The 22,326-nt window shown below is 50.0% G+C and overlaps 1 protein-coding gene across 3 annotated transcripts in view; it reads right to left on the bottom strand.

The window, feature by feature from the left end:
* Positions 1–3,032: 3,032 nt before the first annotated feature.
* Positions 3,033–22,326, bottom strand: part of TNFRSF21 (TNF receptor superfamily member 21) — a 37,006-nt gene continuing 17,712 nt past the window's right edge. For 2 of the 3 annotated variants that reach the window (XM_068402844.1, XM_068402862.1), the window contains exons 4-7: positions 14,508–14,773; positions 7,837–7,890; positions 5,274–5,493; positions 3,033–4,370 (exon numbers count right to left, since the gene is read on the bottom strand). In XM_068402844.1, coding sequence (XP_068258945.1) covers positions 4,141–4,370; positions 5,274–5,493; positions 7,837–7,890; positions 14,508–14,773 — 770 coding nt within the window. In that variant the 3' untranslated portion in view covers positions 3,033–4,140. The remainder of the gene's footprint in view (positions 4,371–5,273; positions 5,494–7,836; positions 7,891–14,507; positions 14,774–22,326) is intronic. The other variant, XM_068402853.1, reaches the window with a different exon arrangement.

The raw sequence follows: 22,326 nt of genomic DNA, 5'->3' as shown, positions 1-22,326 counted from the left end.
TCATTTACACTGGACTTACTATATTTACAAATACCTTAGGGGTGGGTGTCAAGAGGATGGGGCCAGACTCTTCTCAGTGGTGCCCAGTGACAGGACAAGGGGCAACAGCCACAAACTGAAACATGGGAAGTTCCATCCAAATGTGAGGAAAAACTTTTTACTCTGAGGGTGCCAGAGCACTGGAACAGGCTGCCCAGGGAGGGTGTGGAGTCTCCTTCTCTGGAGATATTCAAAACCCACCTGGACACGACCCTGTACAAGGTGCTCTGGGTGAACCTGCTTTGGCAAGGGGTTGGACTAGATGATCCTCAGAGGTCCCTTCCAACCCCAACCAGTCTGTGATTCTGTGGAGTCATTAAAAAGCCCTGCAACAGCAGAGCCATCCAGTCCTGACGATGCCAGGCCACGATGGAGGCGTCTCCAGAGGGTTTTGTCCCAGCAAACACTGTGAGCTTGGGGGGAGATGCAATTTTCACGCCTCGCGTCCAAGCCTGCAGAAGCCGGACTGCAGCGGCTGATGTTTTGTGTGACCTACAGGAGAAATCTCGGTCTCTGCCCTGATGCAAGATGCCCACAGCAGGCAGAGCAGGGGAGCACGGCTGTACTCTCATCGTGCTGTCTGTCCCCTCTGGTTTACCAGGCTCTGCCATCCAGGACTGCCCCCCCAGCACCCACATCCCCCTCCTCCGGGCTGTCCCCAGGCGCACAAGGAGCAAACAGCGGCCAGGCAAGGGGCAAAGCCAAGCCACATGCTTCAAACCTGCGCCTCTCACCTACGATGCAGACCCGAAAGTACTTTTTTAATGCATATTTTCTGTAAAATGCAAAATGCATTTTCATGCATATATTTGTCAAGGTCTTTATATCCACAGCTTTGCCTCGGCTAAACCCATTTAGCCAAAAACTTCACCTGTTTGAGTTGCACACAACTGGTGCTGCGGTGTGCAAGGTTTGTGCATTGCCCTCAATGCCTCAAATAAGCCACCTACGAGGACAAGGACAGTCTCTCCCCACACGGAGTTATGCTTCCAGGTCACAAACACATCCATGCCTGGTTTATTTTCTTAAGCTGTAAGAGAGTGGGCTCAGAGGAAGGGTGGGAGAACTGGGCTTGCGGCTCCTCACACCTCCTACACCACCAGGAAATAACCCTGCCTGTGTGTGGCTCAGCTGCTCTCAGACATTTCCCCTGCACACCCCCAGATACATAAAACATTTATATATATAATACACATATAGAAATACATAATAATAAAATAATTTTAAAATATATAACTAACACATAATATAGAAAAAAGATTTGTGGTATATATTAACATATATTTGTACATATTAAATACATATAATAAATAAATATATTGCACACACACACACATGCGCATCCAGCAAAGGGCTGCTTATAGGTCACAGCTAGGGAATAGGAAACGATGGAGCCAGGGACAAGACCAACATTCAGGTGCAAGCAAAGGGGGCAGTGATGCTGGAATGGTGCACAGCACAGATAGAGCCAAGGATTGCCCAAATCTTGGCCTGTCCCATGACCTGCCACCAAGATGAGTTAAACATGTCCAAACAGCCCAGGGACCCACCTGAGTCTGCTTTTACAGCTTCCTCGTGCCTCCTCGGCATCTCCTGGCCAAGGCACCTCCACGACACGCCTGCTTCGTGGCGTTTCTTCAGCTGGATGCTAAATCCTCTTGCAGGATTGTTTCTTTTTTGCTTTACCTTCAAACCCCATCAGAAAACACACGTGGCTGCCAGGATGGAAAGCAGAGCTGCGGGACAGGGCTGGCTCTGATGGCTCCAGCATTTACAACACATGGGTTTAGCTGGGAGCAACCTGGGCCATTAGAAAAGGACACATCCCCAATTTCCCAGCCGGACTCACTCTGAGAACCTGTTAAGGATAATTTAAAGCCGGCAGTTTGTGCTTGCCTTAAGCTACTGATCGAGCCCACGATCGCACGCCTTCCCTCCCCTTGCCAATTCTTGCCGGGACAGATAGACAGCAACCACCACCACTCCCAACATGGAGATTAAAAAACCTATTTACCAACAGGGTGGTACTGAGCTCCACCTCAAAACACTGCTTTTTAGGAACCTGGTCTATGCCAGGCACACGAGTCACGCTGTTTCTTTGTGATGCTTTGAAGACACGTTGCAGCTCAATGCTCCATTGCCAGCGAGGGAAAACCCCACCCCAGCACTCCCAGTAAAGGCTCTTGCTATTTTGCACTGTATTTCATCTGTCTGTGTGTTGAAAAGTTTTAATCCTGTACCTACGTATAGTCCTGTAACAGTAATTTTCAATGCCAGCCAGAAAGAAAACACAGCACCCTAGTTAACAGAAAACACTCTGCAGCTAAGTATACAAAATGACAGTATCATAAACCAGAAGCGTTTGTCCCTTAAGGTTTCCATTTGTAGACAGAATAACAAGGGATGAGTTATTTGGAAGCGGAGATTTTAAGGACACTGGTAATGCACCAGGGCAAGAGAAACTCGGCGACTGCAAGACCTTCGCTCAGGAGTGACTCAGCACAGCAGCTGCATTCTGGAAAATGAATACTCCAGCCCCCCCGAAATGCCTGCAAAGCCTTTCAGAGCTTGTGAAAACCAACCCTGGAAGCCCCACCAAGCCATCTGATCTGCTCACCGCTACGGGGATTAACGCAAGTCCCCCACCCCAGCACGGGGAAGCATCTTCCCCCGGCTGCAGAGAGCTCCAGCAGCGACCGTGGGGACTCAAGGCAGTGCCGTCAACAGAAAGCAACCACATTTTGGCCTCAAAGCTAGCCGAGACAACCCCCTCACCACCCACCCCCAAACCCCAACATCTCCCCCTTCACCCCACCACGGGCACCCTGAGCAGCCCCTGCTCCAACCCAGGTGTCCCTGAGCAGAGGCAGGTGTTAAGGAGGTTTAACGCAGAATCAGGTCAAGTAACAAACACCTAGTATTTATTAATAAATTAGTACACTGGAAGGCAATTTTTCAATTCATTCCCCTCTTCCCCCACTCCCACCCCTTCCCATGGGGTGGCACGTGCCACCCTCGTATCATAGTTTCTTCAAATTGAGCGTAGTACAGACCGTTCGTTACGGGAGCATAACAGTTGCAAATATCATCAGACAGACTCCTTACGATGCAGCTTCCCCCCCCTCCCTGCCCTCTTTTATTTTTTTTTTCTTTTAATAAAAAGTGAAGTGTGATTTGAAGAGACTTCAGACCGCGTAAGGTCTTTGGACAACCTATCAGCCACGTCTGTATAAAAAAAAAAAACAAGAGACATGAGTGTAAAAGCGTAGCTTGGTTTATGTCTTACACCATGAGGAGAGCAGGACCATGGGAGCCTTCGCCTCCTCACATCCAGCACCGGCTCCCTTCAGGGCCCCGCCGTTCCCGCAAGCGGCAAGGCAAGACAACTCCTTACATTCGTCTGAAGGCAAAGGACCTTCTCATCGCCTCAAAGGTTGGTGGGACCGACCCTTTTCTTCGCTGTTAAAGCGCTTCTGCTTTAGCTTATAGGAGCGCGATGCGCTGTCCAGGTGAAAACCACACAATAAATAACCGTGCTAGTAAAATCTCAGCAATGGGTATGAGCTATACAATAGTACATTAAAAAATAAAAGTCAGCTCAGGTGGGAAGCTCAGCTGCGTTAAGAGACAGCAACCAGCAACAATTGGGGTTTTTTTGTGTGTGTTTTTGCCATTTACCGCTCTGAGGCAAAGGGAGGTGGTGGGAGACGGTCATTCCGAGCAACAGCTTTGACAGAAGAAGTGGGTTACAGAGCAATCCCCAATTCGATGTGTTAAATTACACCACATTCGTGGTCTTTTAGTTCATTAACTGCATTTGTTTTTATGTTTTTAAAGTGCATCGACTGATCTGATTGGAAGGAGAACAAGGAGAGATGCTCAGGAAGGGGGCAGAGGGTGCAAAGACTTGGACTGAGCGATAAGAGTTAAGGTGGAGGGGTGCAACGCTGGCAAACTGCCCCCCCCCAGAAACCAAGGACACCTCAACAAAAATACTGGCCATATATTCTACAACAAAACCTGCCTGTGTGTTGTCGGTCATCTTAACGGGTGCCAAGCTAGCTCTAGCAGATATTCGGAGAGTGCGTGGTGACCCAGTGCTTAGAGTAAGTCAGGAAGGTGGCTATAGACAGAGTCCAGGAGGGTCTGGCTGGCTTCCTGGCTCTTGACTCCAGCGATCTCAAATAGCCTGTCCAGCTTATCTTCAGCCTGCGGGATCTCCTCTATCACATGGAGCTCCTCAGGGTTGAGGATGTGCAGCATGTCGTCAAAGATGGGCTGCAGGTCGCAAGGGTCCAAGCGCACCTGGCGCAGGATGGTGTCCTTCTTTTCTGTAGGAGGAAAGGAGAAGGTGGTCACGAAACCCCTCAAGAAACCTCTACTAACTAGGGCTTGTTCTCCTTGGAGACCCTGGTCCATCCCCTGGTGCTACCTCTGGAGAGGGACATGACACAAGAAGAACTGACAGAAAAGGTGGAGGGTGATGAGTGATGGGGAGAGGAGAAGATGGAGAAGCCGGCGCTGCTGAGGCACCTAATCTAGGATCCCACTAGAGCAAACACAGCATTTATAAATGCTGAATGGCCAATATGGAAAAAGTGAAGGCAGGAGAGGAGCCAAAAGAGCTGAATTCTGCTCTTTTGAGTTGTTTTCGTTGGGTCAGCTTCATTTCTGCACCCAAGTACAAATTCGGTAGATTGACTGAGCTCAGTGTTTCACCTTCATCAGACGTTAAAGGAGATTAAATGCAGCAAATTAAATGCAGTAAATTAAACCCCCTCAAAAAGGGGGCGAGGGGGGTTACTAATGGTGATTTACATCTGAAGCCACACTCTGCAGCAAGCAGGACTGACGGTGAAAATAAATTAAAAAAAAATTAAATCTTGAAATGACATTTTTCTAGTTTCATCTCATGCAATAACCCACAGGCCAACACAATGGCCATAAGTCAGGAGAAACCCCCCCAACCATCCAGGGGTGCTACAACTTCTCTGGCAGCACTTCCAAGAGTCAAAAGCCTTCAGCGGTGTTTTCCCCTCTCAAATCTGTATCATCTTTGCTAACAGGGTATTCTGGTCTGGAATGAGGATGGGATAAATGTATCCTGGAGAGCCGGTTTTCCCTGTTATTTAACGACATCACGTCGGGCAGCTCTGTGCTGACCACAGGGGACACGTTGTGGTATCCCTTCGGTCCTCCCGCTCCCCGCCTCCCCCCCGGGCTGATTTTGGTACCTTTGGTAATAAAAGAGCCTGTCCGGCTGAGCGCGGAGCAGGCGCTGGAGGTCGAGTCGCACCGCAGGAGGGGCTCCGCTTCGTCGACGAAGAAGCATTTCTTCTCCGAAGGAGACGGCTCCACGGTGAGGATGGTCGCCTCGGGGGGCTTGGGGCTGGGGCTGAGCGTGGGGCTGAGCGGGCTGGGGCTCACGGGCAGCGCCAGTCTGTCAGCTTCCAGCTTGCGGGAAAGAAAGAGAGGGAAAGTCAGCTTGGAGGGGATGCTACGCAGCGGGCTCGTGCTCAAAACCATCCCCACGGGCATTCACAGCGGTTTTCAGTGCACCCCAGCCCATCCTTGGTGAGCGGTCCCCACGTTCGGGCGGCCTCCTCCTCCTCCCAGGGGACCTGCTGACCCAGAACGGGCACCGGAGGTGACCCAGGGTGGACATCAGCCTGGCATTTGGTACGCCAGCACTCAACAGGCAGGAGGGGTAATGCAAACTGCCCTCTTGGTAGGAGCGACCGCAGCGCCTGGATGGTGCACGCAACCACAGCAGAGCATTTTAACTTCGCTTTCCTTCTCACTCTCAGGTTATCAAAGCCCCAAGTACCACTCTCGGGGGCTGAGGGTGATGATACCTGAGCAGGTGAGCTCCCCTAACAGCCTGCTCCACAGCTACCATTTGCTAAAAGCAAGGCACAGCCTGGCTCCACGCCTCCAACCGGTGCCGAGGCTGCAGGGCAAGAGCTGCGACACTCCTCGGGGATCCCCGGTGCAGCCGGTAACGTTTCCCATTAATAATCTGTTTGCTCCATCTTGCCCCTGCTCCCACAAGCACCCATTAACGTGTGATGGAGAAATCCATCCCACCTGACCCCGAGTCCAGGGCCCGGAAGGACAAGCAGGGGCCAGCACTGACCCCAGCACCACCCCAGCGCCTTTGCCTTTTGCTACCCTGATGTAAGCCAAGGGCAAAGCGTTTGGCTCCACGGTCCCGAAGTCACAGGGAGCAGCCAGCACTGCTGGGACATGCCGCACTGGGAAGCTGTGCTGTTTGGGTGCCGGCGTGAACCCGCTTCCTAACTTGACCGGGCTCTGCATCTTCCTTCTTGCATCTCCTTCCCCCCTGCATGGCAGCAGCCAACATTATCTACCCTCCTCTCTCTCTCAGCATCCCCTCAGGGTGCAAACCTCAAGCACAGCATTTCTGGTTTCCATTCCCCGAAGGGACAAGAGGCTTGGGGCAGCGTCCCCACGTCCCTGGTTGGCAACTTGGGCTCCTCTGCAGGTGACCAGGTCCCCCCAAGCAGGTTGCTCTAAGGACCACCTAATATTTAACTTCTTCCCAAACCCCACCCCCCTGCTCGACCTCCCACAGCACAGATTTGCAAGCCCTTTCCACCTGCAACCCCCTCTCCCAACAGCACTTTGCAATCCTGTTTTCTCCTTCCACAGAGGGAAGACCGGGCTATTCCTGCGCTCACACTTCTGCCTCCTACCCAGAGATTAAAATGCAAAATTGGGATTAAAGGCCGTGGGACAGGGAGCTGCTGAGCCACCCCCGCGTCGGCATGGATGTGCCTGCGCATTCCTCATCCGTGTTGAGGAATTTGCCACCCACAAATCACATGTCTGCTGAGACACCCATTAGTTCACATTATATTAACATTGAAGCCTGCTCCTGGTAGAATAAAAGGGTTTTTTTCCCCCCCTCATTGAAAATAAACAGGGGAGGATTTGTTCTAGCTCAGCATGTTACGCAAAAGGGATGTTAGAAATAAAAGTCAGCTTTAATTTTTAATTAAAGGAATCTGCCTTCTCCTCTGAAACTCCCTTTCCAGTAGAGCTCATCAACGAGAATCAGCCTATTGCCATTAACGGGGGAAAAGGAAGGGAAGGACCAGAACAGCAGCTGGCCGCTTCCTAAACTGCAACATGCTCCAATTTCCCCTTTAAAAAAAAAACCCCAAACAACTAAACAGGCTTTAGGGGTTAGTTTTTCCCCATGCAACTCATCTACGTAACATCCAGCCACAAACCCAACTCCTGGTTTCCAAAAAGGGGCTCAACGGCAGAGGAGCAATTACAGGGAGCAGCTGGCTGCCCCAGCTCTGCCTTCCCAGCAGAAGGGAAAAACCCTTCCCAGAAGCGTGCGAGTCATCTGGAGTTTAATTAAACAGCTGCTAAAGTATGTTAGGGAAAAAGAAAAAAAAAAACCACCCGAGGTTATTTGACTGTAGGTGTCCCGGGAGCCCAAAGCTTTCCAAATAGCTGCACGGCCGCGAGCTCGTGAGGCAAAGCAAACAGGATGCTCGGACGCGTGTTAATATTTAAACCACGGGAAGAAAGCGAGTGGTAATGAGGGCTTTGAAAGGCTGGGGAAAGCAAAAAGGTTGCTGCGAGGTGAAGCCTGTGGTGTAAAAATACACTATTTGTAGCCCATGACTCACTTGAAACCACCTTGGCCAGTCCTGTTTTTAGGAACGGCGATGCCTGAGCAAAACTGAGCTCTGTCTGGGAAAAAAAAAAAAACCAACCCTCCTCCGAAGCCCTTCTGCCTTTCGGGAGCCAACTTCTCACCTTTCCGTCGCCGTTGCAGGGCTCCTGCGCTTGCCACTGCGGCTGCATCTGCACCTGCACAGACAGACACACGGCACGCTGTCAGACACACGGACCGGCACGAAAACCCGAGCTGGCTTTGGGGCGCCAGCAGCCGTACCGGGGTGCTCCGCCAATTCATTATTTTTTCTTTTTTTTTTTTTTTTTTTTTTTTTTTGAGCACTGCAGCAAGGGGTTTGCAATGCCAAAAAAAGAAAAAAATAGCCTAAAAGCTCCCTTTAGGCTGCAGCTCAAGCACTGACGTCCTCTTGGATCCCAACGCACCTGGGAGGATGCTCAAAGCAGCCGAGGGTGTCTGAAGGTCCTTCCTAAGGACCAGGGACAGAAGGGGATGGACGCAGAAGGTGACACAGGCACGGCTTTGTTTTCTCCTCACAGCTGCTGCCAAGCTCTGTTTGAACCTGCTGGTCCCATTTTCTGCCTTCATTTTACTGCACCGCAATAAAAGCTGAACTCAGACAAACAAACGGCAGCTGCTGTGCTGATGTTAGGAAGCAGCAACCGTGGGCGTTAAAAACAAACCCTCCCCTGGGTGATGCTTCCCTGTAATTCCTCCTGCAGCAACTGGGTGGTAATAAAAGCCGGTGGCAGGTTTGCTGCTGCATCAGCCTGGCTTTGTGCAGCCGTGCTTGGGTCGGGTTTTCTTGCCCCAACGCAAACATGACTCAATCTACTGCTGATTTTAAAAGAACAGAATGAGAAAATTCGTCAGGGAGCTGGGTTCAGAGGAGCAACCTCCGCAGAGGGTGGCTGCACACCCTCCACACCCTCTCGGGGTCGGGGATAAATTTATCACCAAGGCCACCGTTCCCCAGATTCCCTGCTCAAAGATGACACCTGGCTGACACCAGCCCTACTCCCAGGTCTGCTACGTCTCTGTCGGGGATGAGGTGGGAGAACCCCAGCACACAGGGCAGGGTGGGGTGGGCAATGCTGCAGACGCAGGGTGGTGTCAGTGGGGGATGCTCCAGCTATGGTCCCCACAGGCACAGGGAGGATCTGCTTGGATGAGCAGCTTCATGGTGCACATGGTGTTTGGGGTTCCACCTTCAGGGCAGAGCAGACCTTGGAAGGTGAAAGACCACTGGCCAGGCCATGAGGTCTCATCGGGGCAGCAGAGAGATGCAGTGATGGTCTGCAGGTGCTGCAGAGCAGCAGGCAAACCCTTCGCCAGGACGGGAAGGGCATGAGGGTGCTCAGCACCTTGTGTTGGGAAAATCCAAATGTCCTCTCTATGTCCTTCACTTCACTGGCCAGGTTTCAGAAGAATGCTCGACACCACCTCTCTCGTGGGCTGGTGTCCCTCAACACAAGGCAGCCCTGGAAAACAGCTACTCCAGTCAAGCCTCACATGACCCAGTATGGGCAATGCTGGGTCTGGGGAGGGTTTGGATGCGAAGGCCATCCATCCTCTTCCCCACCGGCCCCAGCCATTCGTGGACCAAGTGTTTCTCCAAGCAGGAGACGGTGTCTCCATGAGAGCTCCTGGTGGCTTCTCCTTTCTATGGATTTGCCCACTCACTTTTTCAACTCAAACCATGATAAAGAGTTGATGAAGCCGTGATGAAGAGTTTCCAAACTCAACTACAGGCTCAGTAAGTCAGTACCAAATTCGGCTTGTTCTGACCCCACCTTCTTCTAGTTTCATCTTATGCTTCCGAGCCCAATATACTGCAAATACACAGACCCAAGGAGATGTGGCTACCACAGCAGGGAAACCTCAATTATAACCACATCTACTATAAAGTTTCTATTTTTGTTTGTATATTATTTATATTTGTAGTACTTTATAAATTACTAAATTTTTGTTTATTGCACGTTCTCCAACCTGGTTCAAACCCAACCTTTGTTTGCCAAAAACCAACTCATGGTTTAGAGCAAACCTGGAGGAAAACAGTGATGCCCACTCCAGCAAAACCCAACCAGCCCTACCCCTTTCCTGGGGCTCTGGCCACTTTATCCTCCAGCTTTGTACCTCAAATAAAGCCTGATGCAAGCCCAGAAGGAAAAAAGTTACACGCAACTGTGTTTTTCCTGGCTTCCTGGGCATTTCCCTGCCCTCGGACTGCAGCCCCTTGGCTGGGAAACCCACCCAACAGCTTCACCCTCACTCGGCCAACGACACGCAAGGTTAAGGCAGTGCAAAACTAATTGCTGATCACCAGATCCAGCCCAGTTCTGCTTTGCCAAAGGAGAAAATGAAGGGGACAGGCAGGAGCTGTTGGGGTGGGATTTGGGGAATGCTGCTCCAGACCCTTGACGCCCCTCCCAGGGTTTTGACCTGTAAAAGAGGAAGGAAAAGAACCAAAAGGCGCTGCAACAGCCGCGTGCCTGGACACAGGGCTGCTTTCACATCCTCTTCTCCGGCACCCCCCAAAAACCCCACAGCTTAACCTCACACCACACCCAGCCCTGACATATCTGCTGATTCACAGGATTATCCACAGCGTGCAATTAGCCACAGACCTAAATCTCGTTGGGCTCGGGGCTGCAGCCCCCCCTCTCCATTTTCATCATCTCCCTTATTAATATTTTTTTTTTTAAGCTTTGCTGAGGCTGCACTGCTGAACACCCCGAGCAAGACTGTTTGCTTCCCCTCCATCTATTCCCTGATATTTCAGCCGAGCCATAAATAAAAAGATAAGATCTTAAAGCATTGCTCACGGTAGGACACTTACGGTAGCAAATGTGGCCAGCCATGCCAGCAACACCGCAGGGCGAGCACAGACACCCCCCTTGATATCTGCAAAAATGCTGTTATGCACCCCTAAAAAATCCCATTACCCAGTGCCTGCACCGCACTGAACTGTTCTGCTTTTAACCCCAAGATGGAGAATATTGCAGTTTGCTGGGATGGCAGTGAAAAACCTCTCCCTTTCCCCCCTTCACCTCCTATTTTTGTTGCTGTCAGCACTACTAATCTGGGGTGTGCCCGTGCTCGCTAAGCAGCGCCCAGGCTCGCATGCCGCTGCCCGGCAAACCTGCCTGCAAGGGGAGAGACTGTGCAAACCTCGAGCTGGAGAAGCGCTTGCGGCCGGGGCCAGCCTTTAACGGGAGCCCTGCGAGTTAAACGCACCCCAAGAAACCTTCCCACAGCTGCTGCGCTCACCATATTTTCTGGATCAGCTGCGAAAACCCTCCAGCGAAGCGATTCAGAGGGCTAATCTCGTTTTAACCTAAATTCATTCAGCGCGATGCAAAACCCCCCTAATCTCCCGCAGCTAAAAAAGCCGGCGAGCCTTCAGCGGAGCAGTTCCCTCCCCGAAGGAATATGTTCCTGCCACATACCGTAACGCTCCAGAGACTCCCTTTAATTCCCCTATTCCTATCAGGGGTTGTAAATATTTGGATTTTGGAGCCCGAGAGGCTGTGGGGGGAATGGGGCAGGTTTATCTCCGCAGGTTGAAGACAGACACCAGAGAAAGGATTTGGGACAAGGATGCTATAGCGGGTGGGATGGGATGGCGAAGGGAGGCTGGCTGGGTTTAGGGTACCAATGTGCTGCCCAAGAGCTATGTCACCCAATAACACAATTTCTACCTATTAGTTGGAGGTGTCAGTGCTTTCTTATGATACACGGTCATGGGGAGAGATGAAGGAACACCCGTGTGCACCCAGGGATGCTCGGCAAAGGCCAAAGGCATCACGGACGGCACAGCCACCCACGCATCCCTCCTGGGCTCATCTAGGACGCACCAGCATGTGTTGGATGCTCACTGCTGGCTCGAGTCACCCCAAGGGCATCACGCCGTTAGCTGCAGGGAGGATGCATGCGTTTGCATTGCTTATGAGAGTCCTCACTCCCTCCACAACACACAAAAAAAGCTCTTTTTATTATTTTTTGTTTGGTGGGTTTTTTTTTTGCAAGACCACTTCTGCGGGGCCAGTTGCTGGAGAGGTGCAGTGCAGCACCCACGCCTGCCACCCATGGGGTGACCTGTTCCTTAGGATCAAACTGGCTCCGTATGGAGCAAAACCGCCTCGATTTGTCTGTGTTTGGACAGAGAAACCACTGAGAGACAAACCTGGATTAGCTCTAATTAAAGGCTTTCCAACCAGCACACATGAGAAGAACCCCACACAAAACCACCTCAACACCTGCCCCTGGCATTGAGCAATCAGCTCCCCGTGTTGCTCGTGGCCCGGACCACCATGATGCAGCTCAGCTGCCAGCACGAGGCTCCAGGGATTCGGTTTCCCTTGCACAAGCTGCTTCCCACAGCTTTCTGCATCCCTCCCAGGGCTACTCCATCACCGCCCGCATCCACAGAACAGGATCCAGTCCAGGGAGAGGAGGTAGACAGGTTACAGCAGGTAATACCTTGCAGAAATGCAGCGTGCTGCCGTGCTGAATCTGCACCCTGGGGTGCTTTCAAGGTGACATCCCATGTACCGGTTCAGCGACTGGCCAGGGACCTTCGGGGCAGAGGGACTGCACAGGAATGGCCAATACCTAAGGCTGATCATGAGGGATGCTCGTTCAAAAAAGCCTGATCGGATGCACTAAGGAGGAGGATGTGCCAGCTCGGGCGAATTTTTAAACACATCTCCTTTGCTGAAACAACCCCTGTTTCTCATGTGGACCCACCGGAGCCACCTTCTGAAAAGATCAGCAAACCAATTTTACCAATTTCTAGGAAAGCAAGTGAAAGCCACAGGGGACCACCCAGCTCCAGGTGCGGCTGGACACTGGGGAACACAACATACTGTTTTAAAAGACAAAGAGAAACGTCCTCCAGGAGAGCTTGTCGGGAAGTCCACAAGAAGACTTGCCTACAAGTATCCATGAGATTTGAGTTTGCTCATTCTCCGGAGCATCTGCTTGCTGTATTTTCAGAGTTATGGGCACACAGATGGAAACACCTCGTGTTTACTCCATTGTCAGGAGTCCACCATCCCGATGGGTCACCCAGTAAGCTGCGCTCTTGAAGCTACCACCCGTCTTTTTGTGCTATTTGAGAAGAAGCGCCCAATAGTCTCAGCCGAAACAGCGCAATGCTCAGGAGCGTTGAGCACCACACAACCCACGTCCGTTAATTAGGTGTCTGTTGATGGACAAGCCCCACGTTTTATCTGATGTCCTAACCCAGCGCTTTGCTGTAGTATCCAAAGTTAAAGCAGTAACTAGGAGGACAGAGGTTACTACCTGCTCCAGGAGAGCAAGAGGACAACATATCCTTCTGGGACATTGCACATACTGGAAACTTGAATTCACGTGAGCAAAATGACAATTTTCTCTGCCTCTCTTCTTTTCCTAACCATAGCTTTGTCTCAGGCTTTTCATTTAATTTTTTCCATCTTTGATATTAAAAAAAAGAAGTATCTTGGAGCATGGTAAGAAATGAGGAAACTACACGCTGCTTAATTACCAGGAGCTGGAAGGAAGAAAACAGCAACTGAATGGGAGCAGGAACCATCAGGCAGCTGGCAAGGTGAACCTATCCAAAATATGGGCAGGACACATGGGCGATGCTTGGCACACACCTGACTCAGGGTCTCTCAAAAACACAAGCCCAGGACTCCTGTGAACGCATCAAAAGCTGTGATTTCACACTATGGTTATGAGGCACCAAGATGTTCAGTATGTTACATGAAGTCACGCAGGACACGTGACACTGTGAAGGGACCGCGGTCCCTCTTACAGGGGGAAGTTTGGGATGGCTGAAATGGGATTTGGGAATCCCCTGCCCTGACAAACGCTCTGCCCCACAGTCTTTGCTACACGTGAAGGTCCACCTTGCCAGTCCCCACCAAGTGCCCACGGAGGTTTGCAGGCACCCACCCCTTCCCCTTTGGGTCTGGGTCACTGCTAAGACTGACAGGAGATATTTCACCAACTGGTTTAGGGAGAAGAGCCCTTCCTCGACTACCCCAACTCCATCCATGTGTTGTCCCATTGGCTTCCATGTTCAGAAGAAGCCCCATTCATCACCTTTACAACCAATTCCAGAAGACCACTGAATTATCAGAGCCAAAAAAACCAAAAGCACACTGACGGGTAATGCAGGGGTGGCCAAAACAATCTGAAAAGGTCACCATGGCACCACCTGACAACTTACACCCAGCTGAGACCCTGCTGCAGGATACTTTGCAGCAATTTATTTATTCTCCCAAAATACAGGATAGCTTGTTTTAAGGCCAGAGCTGTCATGGAAAGGCAACAACACTGGAGGATGGCAAGCATGGAACCCCCATGCTACCAGTCACCACCTTGGAGGAAGCGATTTGCTGCTCTACAACAACATTTAGTGCTCAAGGATGCTTGGCCCTTCTCACAAAATCCTGGGGATTTAGTAACAGCATTTCAGAGCAAGTTGAAAGGGGCATCCACCTCCTCAACGCAAGGGCTCAAGTGCCAAGTTCTCCCCGTGACCTTCAAAGACACATGCAGACCACCACACGCGGGACTCGAGCTCGTCAAAACTTTGACAAAGTTTTGAGAAAACTTCGGCAAAGCTTTGCTCAAAAGCCATGTAAGGCTTAAATATAAGCCCCTGAGGAGCTCCAAGGGGAGAATGAGTCCAGCTACCTGGCTATCAGCTAAGCTCAAGGCCGCAGCTGGGTCCCAAGCACCCACGCGTTCGCCACGTTGAACGCATCAGACAAGCACGCGAAGCCCAGCCCGTCGTTACCGGCATGGTGTCCTCCATCAGGCCTCGGATCTTCTCCACCACGTCGTTGCGGCGGTGCTGGCGGAGCGCGCTGATGAGCTGGGCCAGGCTGGCCTCGGGCCCGCGGATGGTCCAGTGCTGCAAGGCGGCATAGGCGCGCTCGTGGTCGGCCGTGTAGCCATTGGAGAAAGCCGCCACCTCACGCTCGCTGGCGTTGCACAGGAACTGGTAGATGTCCTTCCACTGGCTCCCCACCTGGGCTGCCACCAGCTTCAAGATGTCGATGCCTGTGGGGAAGAAGTGCTACAGGTGAGGCATGGGGGTCTGCAACCTCCCAGCGTTGCAGTTCTAAGCTTTAGCAAAGCTTTTCCCATCCCCAAATAACCACGCTTTGCTTTTCTTTGGGTGGTCTTTGTTTGGAAATTTATTTTTAACGACCTTTCAGGAGTCCAGGCTGCAAGGAGCTCTGCAGACAAGCAGTAACCATAACGTGCTCAACACCTGTTATGTAAGTAAGGGGTGACAGACTCATGGGTTGCTCCAATTGAGGCACAGGCACTCTAAATTAACCATGTTAATTTAACTGTAAAATTCCCTGTGCTCTTCAGCACAGGAAAAACCCTGGTACTCTGGTACTCACCCACCGCCTGGCTGCAGCAGCGGGGGAGATGGCAACACGCTCGCCGATACGCCTGCATCGCAGCCACCACTTTGAACAGGAGCTGGATTAAGAGGTGAGTCACCAAAGCACCTCTGTAAAGATGAGTATTTCCATAACAGAGCACCTATAGCAGCTACGATCGCATGTAGAGCCATTTCCAGTGCAGACTGGTGGGATGACTCAGTTACGGGACAGGAGACCCTGCACCAGGCGAGTGTTGGGTGAACGGAAGGTCTGCTATGGGATCTGAAGAACAAGAAGGCAGAGCCTCCCCCAGAAAAGCCCTTGAGACACACTGGTTCAGGATGGTGAGGGTTTCCTCCCTTCAGCTTTGGCAGCAACACAAACAGCACACTCATCCTCACGTCTACTCAGAGGTCATGAGTTAAACCTTCAAATAAAGCCATAACAGCCAATTAACCCCGCTGAATCAAGCTGAGCAACACCTTGTTTCAAACTGCCACACGAACAGTTGGCCTAGGTGAGCTGCAAAGAGAAACTCACTTTTTCCAGAGAGGTAACCACCCCTCGGGTTTCCTCGTGAGCCAGCACACCTCCATCGCCACAGGGGCTATTCCTCCTTCCCTCTGTGGGCACGACAGCCGTGTCAGCAAAACCAGCTGTTTACGGAGGAGTATCAGAGCCAGGGCCTTCCCTGCTGGCCTGACTTTTAACCATTTCTAATGGGGTTTAGACCAAACCTCTCAACTGCACCTTCAGGTCACAGCCCTGATAGAGCCAAATACATACATACACATATATAAAAACTATACAGCATGACAAAGATATATTGGTATCCGTTTTTATATATATATATAAAAACCATACAGTGTGATACAGATATATTGATATCTCTTTTTGTATATATATAAACCATAAAGGGTGATATAGTTATATTGATCTCTTTTTCTCTATATATAAACTATACAGCCTGATATATAGTGACAGGATGAGGGCTAAGGCTTTTAAACTGAAAGAGGGGAGATTTAGATTAGATAGTAGGAAGAAATTCTTTCCTGTGAGGGTGGTGAGACACTGGACCAGGTTGCTCAGAGAAGCTGTGGCTGCCCCCTCCCTGGCAGTGTTCAAGGCCAGGTTGGATGGGGCTTGGAGCAACCTGGTCTAGTGGAAGGTGTCCCTGCCTGTGGCAGGGGGTTTGGAACTAGATGATCTTTAAGGTCCCTTCCAACCCAAACCAGTCTATGATTCTATGATATCTTTTTATACATGTGTATATGTATATATACACAGATATGATATATTTTTATATATCTCTATATGATATATTTTTATATATATGTGTACATATATACACATATATATAAAATAGCTATACGACCTGATAAAGATTTTTATATATGTGTATATATGCATTCTTTTATATATATACATATGATATAGATATTTTTTATATATGTGTGTACATATACATATATACACACACACAAAAATAGCTATACAGCCTGATATAGGTTTTTTATATGGGTATGCACATATGTGTATATCCACACAGATATACATAAAAAAAACTATACAGCCTCATATAGACATTCTTGACCCAAACCCTTCTCACTATTAAACCAAGCTTATCACAACCTGCTATATAAAAGCTTCAGCTTTCACTTCCACACTAGATAATGCAGCCACGGCCCCACGGTGCTCAGAGCATCCACAGCTGGCATCTGACCTGCTCTACAGCAGAAACGCCAAAGCACAAACCACATTTTGCATATCCCTACCCTCCTCCCACCGTAACCACCGACCCTCCCTCCCCAGCTGATTTACGGCGATGTGCACATACTATCTCACGTGGAAATGCGTGGGTCGGGGTTTCTCCTACCCTAAAAGCTCAGCCCACCAGCCCAGCATAGGGGATGCAACCCCCCAAAAACCAAACCAACCACAGGGCTTGGTTTTAACTATGGAGAGGTTCAGGAGACAGCAAGGGAAAAAAGAAAAGCCTTCTTCATTATTCAAAATAAGCCTAAAACAAAGAAAATGTTCCCCAGCATTAAGGAACAAGGAAAAGCTGCAAATATGCTGCTGAGATTTATGATGGGGCTAATTATCTGATAGCTATATAAATATATGCTGTCACCCATAGCATTTCAACACGGTAGCAGGAATTAAGCCTGGTCTTGCTAACTCCTCCCGTTACTCAGGCAAAGACAAATCCCTCTCCCTCGATGCCTCTGTACCCGCCCAGGCTGGCTGTCAGTCCTGCGCAGGAAGGACACGCTGCCCTGATCACGCCAGCATTCAAGCCCCAAGCTTTTGGATATCACACACCCATGTCGGTAAGAAGCCCAAAAGCCAACTCAGGTTTGGGATCAGATCCTTTAAACCAGCAAATCTAACTAGTTTTGGCACAAAACCAGCAAAACACTAGGTTTATGCAGCCAAAGCTTGATTTTACCACTTAACGCAGGAAAAAAATAATAATCCCTGACTTCGAGGGTAGAAAACGCTCTGCAAGGCTTGTGCACCAAGGTAACAACAGCAACACAAAGAGGGACGAGCAGGTCTGGTGCTGCCCATTATATATCTATATATAGATATAGCTCAGGGCATAATTTGTTATCTCAGAGCTTTTTCTACCCTCGTATTCAGGGATTATTTTTTTTTCCTGGGTTGAGTGACATATAGTCACCATGCTGCCCATTTTTTAATATATATATAAAAATAAAATGCTTCCCTTTTTATATATAAAATGAGCAGAGCCAGGTCCCCCTAACAGTGCTGCTCTGCGGTGAGCCAAAGCATTACAGCTGGGTGGGAGCTTTGCCCACACCCACTCCCACGCACATCAGTCATACAGAAGCATTAAAACATAATTTGCTGTTTTATGACCCTTGCGTGGCACATCAAGTCTTCCCAGGAAAGGAAAAACCCATATACTACCTCCTCCCATCTACCTGTGCTGATAAACCCTGGTATTTACTGCTGCTGTGCTGGTGAGAAAAGTTCTCAGCTGGCAGCAACTTGATTTGCAGCACTTTTATGTGGTGGCATGACATTTACGCCCCAATGTTCTCGCACAAGATTTACGACAAAGCGCTCATGCTCCTCTTGACATTTTCAAGTTTAGTATATTTAATCTCACCGTTCAATAAAGTGGCCCATAAACATGTTTATATCCCTTGGCAATAACATCCCAGAACGCACCAGGCAGCAGAGGACTTAATGGCGCGTAATAATCTTTGGAGAACAAATGTTCCATTAAAAACGAATTTGGAAATGTCTACCTTAATACTATAAGAACCTTAAACTCATTTTCTTGCAACTATTAAACGAATTTAAGCCCCATATGTTCGCTACATCCACTACAATATTGTGCAAACAAAACCCCAGAGAGATATGGAAGAGCCACAGACGCGAGCGCAGATTTGGCTCCAGTCAGTCAGAAAACCATCGCTCCCTCTGTTCTTGGAAAACAAGATTAAAACCATTACATGACAAGTTGCGGGTGCATGCTGCCAAGTATTACTGCTCAAGCCATTTACAGTAACTTAATTCACTTGTTCAAAACTAAAATAAAATGTTAATGCTTATAATAAGCTTACAGTCCTACTATTTCCATATTTCCAGAAGCCCTACAAGTTCCTCTGCAGAGCACTAATAGTGCTGGAGTGTCCCATTGGGATGGGAAGGTGCCCATCAGGGTGCATGGAGCAAAAAACCCCAGCTCCACGTTAGGTCCTGGGTCCTCCCCACCCACCGAACCACATGGACCTTCTCCCACCACGCTCACCTGCACACCAAGGCTAGAGATGATGCCCAAAGCCCTCCAGACCCCAGCAATCCCAAGTAAAACAGCTGAGCTCAGCGGGGATGGTGCTTTAACCCACCCGTTTCCCACTTCCCAAGCGAGGCAGGTCACAGCCATGTCAGTGTGATGCTAAAGCTGCTCCGAGCTTGCAAATACCGGAGAACAGACTGAGTCCTCCTCCTTTTTTAACACAGGCCACAGGAACAGCCTGGCAGAGCTGCCACCACCTGCTGCTAATGCAGGAGGCACCACCCTCTCCGTCACCACCAGCAGGGACTATCAGCATTTATCACCCAGCTTTGCTTGCCGCAAACACTGGAATCAGAGAGGAGCCCTTGCTGTGAAACCCCCACAGCTGCATCCAGCAGAGCTGCATGTGCCCCGGCCATCCCAGAGCAGGCAACGACAGCATCTGAAGGACTCAGGACATCCATGCGTGTCCAGGGTACCTGGGCAGGTGGCATTTCAATTGCCATTATCTAAATATTGCAATTCTCTAAATGTTGTGATGGGCTACTCCATGTAACCACCTAATATTTTAAGGCGGTGATAACCCTGGAGAAATTAAGAACTCCCCTTCAAGCCAGGACAAGACCAACATGTTGTGCACAGGCAAATGCGAAGCCCAGGGGTGGATGTACACACTTGGGAACACGGGTGCAACCAGGCACTTCTGCAGCCAAACTGAGACAAACGGAGACAAGTCCAGAGTCGGACAGACGCCTGCAGAGAGGCACAAGCAAACAGCACCGCTCAATACATGTCCAGCTCATCTACAAAGATGCTGAGCTGAAGGGAGGACCTTCCTGGAGAGGCATGGCAGGTCTACAGACAGGTGTCTCACCTCCTAGCACACTGCTCACCTCCACCCCAGTCTTCCCCATAAACACCATTTCAATTTATTTCAGTGACTTCGATTTGCTTATTTTGAATCTGGTTCAAGATTTTTCCCACCCGTTTCCAGCTCCTTCGGATGTCTCCTGTCTCATTGCAGTACACAGCTTGGTGTAGACAGACCAGTCACTCCTTCCACTCATGAACATCACCAAGGTGGTCATCACACAAGTGCACAGGACTTGGCTGAGCTTTAATGACTCTCTTGAACTTGTTCTGGACAAACCTCACTCATCTCCCGTAGCCCTGCTATTCAGAGGTTGGACACAAACCCAGTTCTTCAGCGATCGTTTGGCCTCAAGCAGGGCAAGAAGCCAGTGCAGCGCGAGGCCATGACTGGCAGTGCTGGCATGCTTACATATAATACCTGCAAGAGACCATTTCTCTTCTCTGCCATTACTTCTTCACATCTTCAGGCAAACTCAAGAGGAGTGGAAGAGCTACCCCACCAGAAGACTACACCCAAGCACCTGGTAGCAGATACGGTAAAGTCTAACCACACTCTAGCCACAGAGGAGTTTTGGTTCCTTCCTCTCCCCACCCTCTCACAAACAAAAAGCTGTCATTATTTTCATTTTCGGAGCTCAAGCTAAACGTCATTTAGTATTTTTAGAAAAGTGCTCGTTGGGAAGCTGCTGCCTTTAAGGGGAAATCTCCTCCTCAAGTCTACAAAGCCCTCCCAAGCCATGTGTCCTCCCATCCCACTAATAATGAAGGGACATAGCACAGAGAACAGGATTAACACAACATAAGTTCAAGTCTTATAAGCTGTCTTATACAGCTGGGAAGCAAAGCTCAGGAGATCCTCCAGAACCTGTGGCACACATGGTCTCATCTAGTGAGCAGCTCATCTGTCCAGGGTTCCAGAGCCAGCTTCATGCATTTTCAGAAAGGCTGGATTTCAGGAGACTCCATGCTCCAGCCCTTCATCAGCAGGGACAGGTCCCACCAGTCCATCCATGACACCTGCAGGAACTGACCACCACCATCCCAGTACCAACTTGAGCTGGATCACCTGGAGCTTCCAGCACCTACCTACAGACACAGGTATCCCAGAGATGGGCAATTTTAATTTGTACACCACATGCAGTGACAAATCCTAACTGTAACAAGCTGGCTGGATTTCAACACTTGCAGAGACCTCAAGGATGAAGCATCACAGGTGGAGAGCACAGCCCAAGGGCACATGCAAGCCAGACAGGAGAACCACAGTGATGCAGCCCAACCCTACCCTACAGTAAGATAAAAGCTCTGAATCACTGCAAGCCCAGCTCTGTTCCTGAGTTCAGCCCACCTACCTCCTCCAAACATCCTCCTGACTCATGCGAAGCAGCCACAGCAGCCTATTTTTACCCCTGAGCACACATCCAGAGCTTGCATGTACAAGCGAGGCAGGATACGGCACATCTAAACCCCAGCTCACAAGACACCATGGCTCAGGCAAACCAGGATTTAGAAATCCCAAATCCCTGACACAAATACCCCTCCAAAATGTGAAAATTTCACCAGCTTCTGCCAAAAAGGGAAGATTATTGGAAACTCAATTTCCCCCACCCCCCAATATATTTCAGGTCCTAAATCAGAAGGTTTGGAAAATGCTCAAGGTCCTCCACCTAGGTAGGGGCAACCACAGTATCAGCGCAGGCTGGGGGATGAAGAGGTTTGGAGCAGCCCTGCAGAGAAGAACTTGGGGATACGGGTGGATGAAAAGTTGGACATGAGTCCGCAATGTGCACTTGCAGCTCAGAAAGCCAACTGTATAACACCAAGCATGATCAGCAGGTCGAGGGAGGTGATTCTGCCCCTCGACTCTGCTCTTGTAAGACCCCACCTGGAGCACTGCATTCAGCTCTGGGGTCCTCAGCACAAGACAGACGTGGACCTGTTGGAGCGGGTCCGGAGGAGGGCCACAAAGATGATCAGAGGGCTGGAGCACCTCTCCTGTGAATAACGGCTGAGAGACTTGGGGCTGTTCAGCCCGGAGAAGAGAAGGCTCTGGGGGGACCTTGTTGTGGCCTTTCAATACTTAAAGGGGGCTTATATGAAAGACAAAGAGAGACTTTTTACCAGGGCCTGTAGTGACAGGACAAGGGGCAATGGTTTTAAACTGAAAGAGGGTAGATTTAGACTGGACATAAGGAAGAAATTCTTTACTGTGAGGGTGGTGAGACACTGGACCAGGCTGCCCAGAGAAACTGTGGCTGCCCCATCATTGGAAGTGTTCAAGGTCAGGTTGAATGGGGCTTTGAGCAACCTGGTCTAGTGGAAAGGTGTCCCTGCCCTTTCCATCTAGTCCATGGGGCTGGACTAGATGATCTTTGAAGGTCCCTTCCAACCCAAACCTTTCCATGATTCTAACAAGAGCCTTTATCCAGACAGGTGGAAAGGACACATTTATGAAGACTTGTTAGCAATTTGCTAGTTGTCCCATGGAGGACAGTGCTGGTATCAGACCCTCCCAGGAGCCAGTGATTCACATCCTCAGCAAGTGCTGTTTGGGCAGTAGGGCAGGAAAC

This window comes from Nyctibius grandis, chromosome 1 (genome assembly GCF_013368605.1).
Source record: "Nyctibius grandis isolate bNycGra1 chromosome 1, bNycGra1.pri, whole genome shotgun sequence".
Lineage (NCBI taxonomy): Eukaryota > Metazoa > Chordata > Aves > Nyctibiiformes > Nyctibiidae > Nyctibius > Nyctibius grandis.
This window is presented reverse-complemented; position numbering and strand designations above follow the sequence as displayed.